The 11,668-nt window shown below is 31.7% G+C and overlaps 1 protein-coding gene across 1 annotated transcript; it reads left to right on the forward strand.

The window, feature by feature from the left end:
- The first annotated feature begins 1,253 nt into the window (after positions 1-1,253).
- Positions 1,254-11,434, forward strand: LOC135119361 (protein takeout-like). The gene is made up of 5 exons (XM_064043775.1): positions 1,254-1,458; positions 9,718-9,958; positions 10,342-10,475; positions 10,901-11,053; positions 11,108-11,434. Exons 1-5 carry the CDS (start codon positions 1,377-1,379, stop codon positions 11,260-11,262), a joined length of 765 nt encoding a protein of 254 aa, XP_063899845.1. The 5' UTR covers positions 1,254-1,376; the 3' UTR covers positions 11,263-11,434.
- Positions 11,435-11,668: the final 234 nt, after the last annotated feature.

Raw genomic sequence — 11,668 nt, forward strand, 5'->3', positions numbered from 1 at the left:
ATTTTTTTAAATTTTTTTCTGTTTGAGGACCCTGGTGGGTTTGTTAACTTCGTGCTTGCTCGCTACACCTTGGCTCATGGGCTCGATCCCGTCCTGTCTCTGGGTGTTGTGTATGCCCTGTTCCCCTGTAACTCTGGCCTGTTGGGGAACATAATAGAATAAAATTTAAACAATAAAAAAAATAAATACATTAATTATTTGCTTTTTGGAATATTTTTTTCAAAAGTTCGAGGATATGTAAGTAAACAAAAAATTCAAGGGTCCAAGTTTTTTGTCTGGCAGTGTATTATGTTCCCTTACTGCCAAAACTTTAAGTATGGGAGTACAGAGTATGCATAACACAGTTTAGGTTTAGTGAGGCAATAGCACAATAATTAATAAATCTGCAAGGTTTTGTTATTAATAATTGGCGTTGTATGGCCTCGAACTAACTACAACTACTTTTTCTTATTGTCTCTGAAGTAATTGTCACGTCCATTTTATTTAAAAGTACACTTAATTCATTAGCCTTTTGTGGCTTAACGATCACATTTTTTACATATTAAGAGAATTTCTGAGATAAAATTGTTAACAAAATTTTATCAACATTTGGACTGTTTTATAAACAAGAATATAAGTAGGCGCCGGCGTCTTCTAACATCAACTAACAACCTTCACTCCGGTTGAAGCAGACGTAAGCAAACATAAGCCTCGTGTACTTCTTTATTTTTTAAGTAAAAAATCTTTATTTCAAAAGCCACAAAACTGTCGTCGTTCGATGTTTTCGTAAAATTCATTTAATAGTTTATCACCAAATAATAACACACTCGTATAACAAAAATAAACAGTCACAATAACAAAACATTGGTCATCTGAAACCTTGAAATTTGAAATTGATAAAAATGCACGTGCTGCAAGACTTTTAACATTAATTTTTGCAGAAACTTCAAAATTGTAACTGTTTACGTCTTCAAAATATATAAATTGAAAACACGCAACAACATCGATGTAATCTAAAAACAAAGCAATTAAACTTCCTTTAAATATTAGTTCGACCAGACCAATAAACTCTTTGATAATAGTCAATTATGACCTTAGCGAGATTTCATCAACAAACTCTTTCTGACATCCTCATTACACAATGCATACAAATTGTTCATAATACCATGCAACATATGGGTGGTACTCTTTGTGGGTATCCCTACCAAAATAATGTGCCGGCAAAGGTCCTGCTACCGCTCATATAGACCCCTACCAAAACTAAACCCCCGTATAAAACTAAAAGGTACACGTGCTTTCTCCATGAAACTAAATGCAAAATAATGTTCAACAAGCAATAACGTTATAAATCGTTAAACTGTCTCAAGTGTAATAAGTAACTCTATTCTGTGATAAAAATGAAGATGATTGTAGTTTATATTTTAGTAGTTTTATTAAAAGTGGTGTCTGCTGACGAGAAAAATACGACTTTTACCACACGTAAGTAATTTTTTATGAAGGCTTTACCTTAATCGTGAAAAAGTGACTGCTAAGGTAAACCGGTAATAAAGTTATTAGAAATTATGTTAACAATTGCATTAGTGTTATGCGTAATTAATAATTATAAATACTTATTTACATTAAAGATTTAAATTTTATGTAATTCGTTGTACCAAATAAATCTAAAAAGACGTAATAAAATGAAAAATTTGTACAGTTGAGAGTTGATTTAATTATTGTATTATATCCGATAACTGTAACTAACATTCATTAGTCATAATTCTGCGTATTTACTTTCAGTTTTGTGGACAGTATTTATTGAAACTACATGCATTTATTAAAGATCTGAAACCGACTGGAAAACAATGTTATAGTGAACAAAATTCTATGACGTTGAAAATTAAATGTTTAAATTTTAAACTTTCAAATTTAGGGATTTGTTTATTTAATATCCAAAATCTCATGTGCATAAATTTCAAATGTTACAGAATAATATTTTAAATTGTGACTATATTTTTTCTTAATACAGGGTGTTTCAAATGTTCTTTTCCAGGTAATAAAGTGAAAATAGCTTCAGTTTCTTCGATACTATCCATTTTTTACCGACTTCCATTTTATAACAATTCTGCATCCCAGATATCATTATCTACTACATGTTTAGATACCAAAAAAGTCTAAATTTACTATAACACATGGTTTTGCTTGATTGTTCAAAAAATACACATACATAAAAAACGTAAATGTAATACCATCTTATGTATATTCACAAATATGTACTTCGAGCGGAAGTATAAATTTCTTCAGTTATAAGATAGACATTGGTTTGCAAAATAAAATCTGAAAACCTTGTAATTTCACAAATAAATAAGTAAATATATTTGATTTGTAATAGAAAATAAATTATAACAATCTCTGACATTCGGTTTACGGCTGTGTATTCATTACATGATATAACAGCCCATAAAATAATTAAATATTGATCTTACTGAATTCCATCCGTCTGAAGTACAACATGTGAGGTCAAGCGCAAGATACTTAAGCAACAGTTACTCAAAAATTCACTGATATACTTTTATCAGTTAAGGCTGTTTTACTAAAATCCATTATTTCAAAATTGATTACATAGAGCAGAAAAATTGTAATCATGATTTATTGCTTCAGTTAATTTCGAAAATAATCGTCAAAATTTAAGAACTGTGGCACGTTTTTGCTGATCTCAAGGAACCACATTTTTTAAAATTAAAAAATAGGAGTACTAAAAGTAAACCAAAGAAATTCCTCATAATAGTTCTCTTTATAATGTCTTTCAGAAATTGTTTCAAACACAACTAACGCATTTAAAATGCACACTATAATTTAACGTGTAAAGTTAGTACGTCGATATTTCCAAACATTCAAAATTGTTGTAATTTTTGCAATAGCTCTTGCAGTAACAGTAAATTAATATTTCACAGCAAAAACCAGGAACAAAAACTCTTCTAATACTCAATAATTGCTGCTTTTGTTAGGAAAGCCCAGTTCTCATAATCATCACGTGTAATGTCACACAATAATCTAACTTTAACATTTCTCTGTGACGTCAATGTAGCGTGCAATTCTCGTTACTTAATGTAAACTCTAAGTACGAATTTCGAAATTCAAACAGCCATTTCTAACTAAACATGCAGATACTTCCTGTTTGCACGAGATTTTGTAATTTTTCTGATACCTTCTCATTATTTCAAACGCCTCCAATAAATAATATTGTTACTTATTGCGTATTCATAATTGATGATGTAACATTTACGTGTAGCATATTCCTTCTATGATATAATAAGTCGTCATTAACCATCACAGTTCCTTAAATTTCAATCAGTAAAATGATCAAAACGTAACTTGCTTCACAAAGATCTTTTGGTTTTGCTTTGAGGTATGTCACGGACTCGTTTTGCGGTTATGTAACGGTTACATAATTTCCGCGGATTTTCAATGTGTACCAAGTTCCGTCTTGGATGTACTTTGGTGCTGTCTTTTTCCTGCACGCAATTTACAGATATACCGGCAAACGGAGAAAGCATAATTGTTGTCTACTCAGTGTCGTACTTTCACTATCATTGTTAGATAATATTTACTCTTAGTGCACAGGAAGACGACCTACAAACACCGTTTGGGAATCGGTCCCAAAATTGCAAATGTGAGGCGGGTTAAATTGTTATAGTAAATATCACACTGAAGATGAAAGTTCGTTGTGTGGTATAATCTGGCGACTTTTATTTTTTGACTGATTTGAATTTTAGTTATGTGACAACTGAATATGGTCGAATTCGGCTGCAGTTTTGACCTTCAAAATAACGTGGATTCAAATGACTTTTTCATTATTTTTAAAATGAAGATAATATAAATTAGTTAAAATGCTTAGTAAACCAATCTAACAAAACGTTGCAAAACTTTTATTTCAAAATACAAATTGAGATGTTAGTTAAAGGACAATTCTATTCTAAAAATACACAGTTTTTTACAAACGCATTAGAAATATTACCACAAAAATATAGATTTCTCACAACGTTTAAATCTATAAAAAAAAACTCAATTGACATTTTTCCGGGCGATATAATTTCTAAGTGAATGAAATACGGTTGAAAAACATTAATTCATTTAAAAAATCCAACAATAAAATGTTTAAAACCAAAGCAACGAAAAAAAAGAAACTCGAAAGAAAAAAATGTTCTACGAAAAGAAAGCGAACAGGAAATCTAAATTTTATTGTTGATGTAGATGCTTTATTTGAACCGTTCACAAAGGGTCATAAAAATTAACAAACAAGCCTAAAACTTTTTTTCCCTTTTTAATAATCAATGTCTTCTAAAGTGTCATTGAAGATGCGCCCAAGATTTTTTTTATTCTGATAGAATTATCTATATACTTTTTCCTGACCATCATACCACAATCAATTTTCTCCGAGTGCAGAGATGTTTGGAATAAAAGAGAGTTTTCAAGATCTAGCATAAATTTCGGTAACATTATTTCACCATACATTTATTCTCTTATTGTTTCAAGAAATATTTTTGCAAATTCACACAACAAAAGGGTGTAGGTTAACTAACGGTAGGTACATACTTTTCATACACACCTATCGTAAAAAGAATAAAACTGACATCAAATATATTGATACTGAAGAAACTCTCCCAAAGATATTTCAATGTTTACTGTTCGCTAAACAGCTAAGATTATTTTTAGATAAAGATTAAAACACTATCATCTTTTTAGCTTGAATCATGAGAAAAAACGTCTTTCTTCCGGTCATCTTATGTGTGCAAGATATGATTAATCTCTTTCCGGTCGCCTTCTTTGGCCAGTGCGTGTATTTCCTGCCTTTTTACGGGAACAGATATTTCTTCTATTTTTAACATCCCAAAATATTCCACTGGGACTTGCAACAATAGAATTTTACTATATTATTTATCATTCCAATCTTGCATAAATTTGAAATTCAATAAGTACATGAGGAGAATCTACACTTATTTCCTCTTTTTCTAGCGATCATCACTGTTATTTGTAATTTCACATTATTGTCATTCATGGGTCTTTCTCTAATTTGTTTGATGAAGTACTACTTTTCTTTCTTCTTCTCTTGGACTCTTCCTTCCATTTTTAACATTTGACATAAGTTGTTTTTCTATTTTCCATTAAAATTATAAAATTTTATTTTGCAAAATTTTGTTTGTAATAACCTCTATACATTAAAAACAATAAATTACGCCTACTAAGTAAAAATATGATTGTTTGTATTTTTTTAGCGATTATTGTAGAGCTTGTTTTTCTGAATACAGCAGTGTATCTTACATAGCTACTTTCATCACCCATGCTCCGCTAATGCCTTTGATTCGAACGCAATATATTACGAAAACACACTTTCCTAACTTCATTATATTTCATCTGATGAAGTGAGGGGAAATCGGGTGGAGGATCAAACAATTGCTCTAATACTATGAATGCATTGATAAAGCGCAAGGCTGTGCTTGTTTCTAATGAATTTTCCCATTGCAAAACGTTCCGATCATTATTTCAGCAAGGACACATGCGGTACACATGCAGTATTAAAATAAAAAATATAGATGATACCAGTCAAATGAAAAAAAAAAATTGTGACCCATGGGTCAATCAAACTAGTGACCTTCGCGCCAGTGGTAATTCAACATTTTCACAGCGCAGCCACAGAGTTCATAAAGATAACATGTGATATTGCAATTTAGATTTTTTTACGAAAATCTGGATGTCTAGTATAAAAACTGTAAAAAATCAAGTCAGATTTGTAAACGACAAGTATAAGGGTATGCTATTTTATAAAATTTAAATGCAGTTTATTAAAAAAAAAAAATTAAGAGACGCCATAAAATTGTTGGTGAGGTTGAGTAGACAAATACAAATACCTGTAAAATTTGACAACAATCGGTTCAGTAGTTTCGGGGATTATTTGCCTAATAAAAATCGACACAGAAAAACTGAAACCCAATACCTACTTTTTCGTATTCCAGGAATTATGAAACATCGGAAAACCAGAAAGTAGCTGGACCCTACTACAGAAGTCCTTAGCTTACGCTCGGGAAATAAAAAGTTTTCTTTTAAATAATATAAACAATTAAAAGATATTTTGTTATAGTTACACGTCAAAAAGAACGATTAGATTTTATTTTGGTACTTCAGAACTACAATAAATGGAAAAAAAGTCTAGAGCCACAAAACCTCTAGATAGCCTACTGCAAATCTAAAATGGTTAACCTCCCAAAATCGGTTGTGCCACGGCTTGAAAGCTCACTTAAATTAAAAAAAAAACATTGGTTTCAGAAATAGAGCTGGATTCGTGTTTTGCTGATCTAAACTGTTGTAACTGAAATAAATATAGTTATCTTAATAAAAAAAACTACTTCAAGAACTGAAACTGCGAAAAATATATCGTCATGTGACTTGTGTGGGTGAATTTCAATTCAAAAGTATATCAGTTTGGTTTTAGCAATTTTTAAGTGTGGCAAAGTGCTTTTCAAAAATGAATTTTGACTATGACGTGAAAACATTACTTTTAGATGTACTCGTACACTTCTAAACATACAAATCGATCGCAATATTGTCGCCAGCACTGGTTACCTCTCCCTCAGTAATTATACCACGAAGGATTTAAAACAAAAAATTTTGTCCAACACATACAATCAAAACCAAATTTGGTTTCAATATAACTAGAACATTGCTAAAATTATTTTCTCTTTGATTACTTAACTCACTCCTAGCTAAAATTCTAAATTAGGGGACTAATAACAAATTTCAGATGATAAAACACCATATTTTACCTTGGTAAAGCAATAAGACTCATCAGATAAAGACACTTTAGTGAAAAATGTAACAATTCATTACTGTGTCCTTCTAAAATTGAGTATCTCATGAAATATTTATTACCATAAATACAGGGTTTTTATAAATGATTCTCAGGACGAAGTTGACCATGGATTTCAAAAATCCCGCTTCTCTGAAATTATGTCTCATTATGTTAGATCTCACTTGTCATTAGTGTCATTTGTAACCCGTCATTTAAAGTCATCGTTTATATTGTTTTAACGTTTCGTAAGTCGTTTTCAAAACTCTTGATGCTTGGTACGAAAATTCTGTTTTTGTGCTAGGAAGCGAAGACCGTGAAGATGATTTATTCTGTTGAAAGACACTTTCATTGTTATGTTTTATTATCGCAATGGGACATTCGTAAACGGAGAGTTAGTGTATTCTGTAACCGCTTGTATGCAAGAATATCTGGCCAAATACCCTGATTTGATCATTCATGAAACATGGTTAGAGACTCACATCAGAGATGTAATCACAAGATTTGTTCGCACTGGCAGTGTCGACAAAAGGAAATCTCTTGGAAGACCTTCATTATCTAAGGAAGTTGTTGACGATTTGAGACGACTTGAGCAGAATCTGCAAACTTCTTTGATAAGATACTATTGAATTTCCCGAAGACATTGTTTATGAAGAGTTATGCCGTCTTGATTCTGCTTCTTCTCCTGGACCTGATAACTTGTCTTCTTTCATATTACGTAGCTGTGCTAGAACACTAAGTAAGCCTCTCTCGCACATTTTTCATCTTTCTTTAACTACTACGCGTCTTCCCTCTCTTTGGAAAAAGGCTCATGCCACAGCAATGTTTAAGAAAGGCGACAAAACAGAAGCAGCCAATTATCGTCCCATAAGCTTGACCTTTGTGTGTGGCAAAATTATGGAAAGAATTATTGTCAAATATTTGGTAAATTTTTTACTGGAAAATAACGTTATCCCTTCCACCTAACATGGATTTTTATCTCACAGATCAACAGTGACCTGTCTTCTTCAGTGTGTTAATCAGTGATCCGCATCTCTTGATGAAGGCAGTTTTGTTGACATTGTCTACTTGGACTTTGCTAAAGCTTTCGATCGCGTCCCGCAGAATAAATTATTTTATAAATTAGAATATATTGGAATCCGAGGCCGTTTATTAGAATGGATCATTGCGTTTTTAACCGCTAGAACTTTTTCCGTACGCATTGGTTCTTGCGTTTCTACTGAGCATTTCGTGTACTCAGGAGTTCCGCAAGGATCAGTTTTAAGCCCTGCGTTATTTTTGTCTTATATTGCTGATCTTACCTTGTAGATTAAATCGGATCACGTATTCTATGCTGTTAATTGCAAAATCTATGCCAATCCGCTAACTGATCACAGCTCCCTGCAATTGGATCTGCACTCTGTGAAAGAATGGTGTCAAAATTGGCTAATCCCATTAAATCTGGATAAATGTGTCTTAATGTACTTAGGAAGCAACAATCATTTACTCACGCTTAACACTGCGAACATTCCGTGGAGATCAGACTTTCGGCTATAAAACTAGGAATGGTTTCTTTGACCAAAAGACGCAATATCGCAAAATGGTGAAGATTTTCAACAGTTACTGTGATTTTTAACCGCAATAAATTTGTTTGTTTTTACTGTAATGAATCATTTTTATTTTTTTAATAAGATATGAACCATTTAAGTAACCAGTTAGTTACAGATGCGTCTAGTATTTGTCGTGAGTCCTAGGACATTTAATAAAATCCATACAAAGTAAGAGGCGGCACGTTTCCATTACTTGGTTTGACCCTATATTCATTTATAGAAAGCCTGTACCTCTAGACCCACGAACTTTCATTGATGACCAATTTTGCTTAAACTTTGCATATAAAATTTTATCCCTGCAAAAAGAAAAAGTAAGTCCCCGGGCAAAAATTCGCGAGTTTCTAATAAGTAAGGTTGATATACATTTTTCAAGTTTTATGGGATTAAACATTTTGGATAATTCCTAATAAGTGAAAAAATAAATGTTATTTATGCATACAAAATATACACATATACAAAATAATGTTTTAGAAAGTTGCTGGCATTAATGAAACTTAACAATGGCTTCAGAAATATTACGCTGTCTTCAACCTAAGAAAACTGACAACGCGTAATTAAAATTAGCCATTACTTTCTAGGAAATTCATCAGCAATGAAACCAAACCATACATTCAAAACGACGTTTCGGTTAAGGCACAAAGGAATTGCGAATTAACCTTATATCCTGTTCGTACAAAGAAAACAAACGACATTGTAAAAATTTGTAATTTTCATAAATTATTTCTGGTCTTAAATGATTAGTCATCCAAGACAAGGATGACAAGTAAGATCCGGCATAACATCGAGATATATTATGTTTGTGAATTTCTGAAATAAACTAGAACACGTCGTTTTTAACGTACGCTCATTTACTGATCATTCTCTAGAAAAATATGGTTAATTTTTCATGACCGTGAATGAAAAAAAATTATAGAGAAGGATGATATATATTTGGATAGTCCAAAAGTTTTTATTGGCACAAAGCAGTACATACTTATTTCATTTTTTTTTCGTCGTAAGATTTTAATTTAATTCTTTTTTCATCAATATTAAATAATTTTTTTAACGAAACCTACACATATCGAATTTTGAAAACTCAAAGCCGAAGAAAATTTTACTCAAAAAACTTTATGCCATTAATTTATTACATCTTGAGCCACATGAGCACATCACGATTCAACATTTAGAAATAAAATACTTGAGAATAAAAAAAAAATCATATGTTTCGCCATATTTAAAAATATCATTATCCAATATAACTTTTTCATGTTTAATACCATAGGTAATATTAGACGTTTGTTTCGTATTTTTTGTGCAACCATCTTATTTATTCTCTTTAATTTCCAGCTGAATACATCATTCCCTGTTACAAGTCAGATCCAGAAATCAACAAATGTCTAGAGCACACTTTTAATCATCTAAGGCCTTATTTATTAAATGGAATACAGGACATCAACGTGCCCAGCATAGACCCATTAAAAATAGACCGGCTTGTAATGGAAAATGGTCAAGGAGCTTTCCGGATCCGCGCTTTGTTCCACAATGTCACGGCTGCTGGTGGCAGCAACTACACAATAAACAAAATAAAGTGAGACATAACATTCAAACTATTTATTTGAAAGTGACGAAATGATAGATTTGTTTGGATAACTTTCGGGTTCAACTACCAAATCCTCTACCGATGACAAATAAAATGAGTTTGCAATAAAAACGCTGTATTTCCACATTTTGATTCACTGGATAAATGAAGCAATCGATTGTGTTTGCATGTCAAGGACATCATTTGCTATTGAATACTAATTTGATTACAGAGACAGTTTCGATATTTTACTACACGCTCCGTACTTCACGCGAATTCTAATACAATAAAGTACATGCTAAACACCTCACGTAACATTATCATAACATAGTAAATGATGGTCATTATTATTTTGAGTTATGACACACAATTTTGAAACTATCCTGTTTCAGAGCGGACATTGTCAACTACAACATTGAATTGGGATTCAAACTGCCTAGAGTTGAAATTAAAGGAAAGTATGAAGTAAGTGGGAACGTTCTTTTGTTCCCCGTGAGGTCGAAAGGAGACTTTTGGGCTATTTTTGGTAAGCATTTTTGTCTTGGTCTGACGCAACTCACCTCAAAAATCAAGCTAATAAAAATTCGGTTCAGAACTTGACATACCTTAAGTATTTAATTTGAATGTTTGAACAATTAGGAAATTAGAAATTATTTGTCGCTAAAATTATTACCCAATTCAACATTACATTCCTGTTTGGTTTTTTAAGTGCAGATGAAATAATTTGAGGTACATACAGCAAACAGTTTTCCTAATCATTTCTCGTAGCCGAAGACCTTCATCTGAAACAATTTTGCAACGCAGTGGTCCCTTTAATTTTACAATAAGTTATTTCTCTGGGTTAAACTCCAAAGTAAAAGTCTTATAAAAGACATAATGAAAACAGAAACTATCTAAAAGTTTAATTGCTAATGTTTATTTGCCATTTTTACTAATAGTTTAAAATTTTAGTCGACGTGGATGCAGCTGCCAAAATATATGGGAAAGAATTCAAAGACAAATCAAACACTCGTTACATGAGGATAGAAAAATTGTTTATCGATTTTAAGCTACAAAAGAGTAGATTTAGAGTGCGTGATGTTATAAATCATGGCAATATCATAGGTAAGTTGTCGCTGATTTCTGTCTACCTATGGAATGGACATTTTTCTTTTGTAGGTGAAGCCATGAATCAGTTTTTAAACTCTAATGCCAATGAAATCATTGCTGAAATGAAGCCTGCAGCTAATGCAGCTATAGCCAAGCACTTCAAAGCATTTTTGAATAGCGCATTGCTCAAATTACCCTTGAAAGTCTGGTTGCCTGACGCGTAGGCGTCTGTTGTAGTTTTAACAAACAGGAATTTATAATAATAAGTTTATATTCGATCTATTGGCAATTTGTTTCTAAATCGCCATTTAGAAATAACAATTTTTTACTTTAAAAGTATACGACTATTGTAAAAATGTTGGATTGTACAAAGTTTGTATTAAATTTTAAAACATTTTTGAAATTTGTTTTATTATCCTTGAGCAGAATTTGATCATTTATTTACAGGATTAAGTTTTATGTTACCCAGGAAGTATTATTCCCCAATGTCTCGTCGTCAATTTTATGATATTGAAGTTTATATTTTGCACTATGATTAATTTTATAATTTGTAAGCACATAATTATAAATGTTTAACACCAAATTACTGATCATAAAAATTTTGAACCTTAACTTTGGGTGTCCTTTTGA

This window comes from Zophobas morio, unplaced genomic scaffold (genome assembly GCF_036711695.1).
Source record: "Zophobas morio isolate AGI-343-1 ecotype UQ-CSIRO unplaced genomic scaffold, CSIRO_AGI_Zmor_V1 ptg000005l, whole genome shotgun sequence".
NCBI lineage: Eukaryota > Metazoa > Arthropoda > Insecta > Coleoptera > Tenebrionidae > Zophobas > Zophobas morio.

Excerpts from the sequence above, each read along its gene's own strand:
- LOC135119361 (XM_064043775.1), top strand. The coding sequence starts at position 1,377 with ATGAAGATGATTGTAGTTTATATTTTAGTAGTTTTATTAAAAGTGGTG. Across the intron at positions 9,959-10,341 it reads TACACAATAAACAAAATAAA|AGCGGACATTGTCAACTACA; the intron begins GTGAGACATAAC and ends ATCCTGTTTCAG. Across the intron at positions 11,054-11,107 it reads AAATCATGGCAATATCATAG|GTGAAGCCATGAATCAGTTT; the intron begins GTAAGTTGTCGC and ends TTTCTTTTGTAG.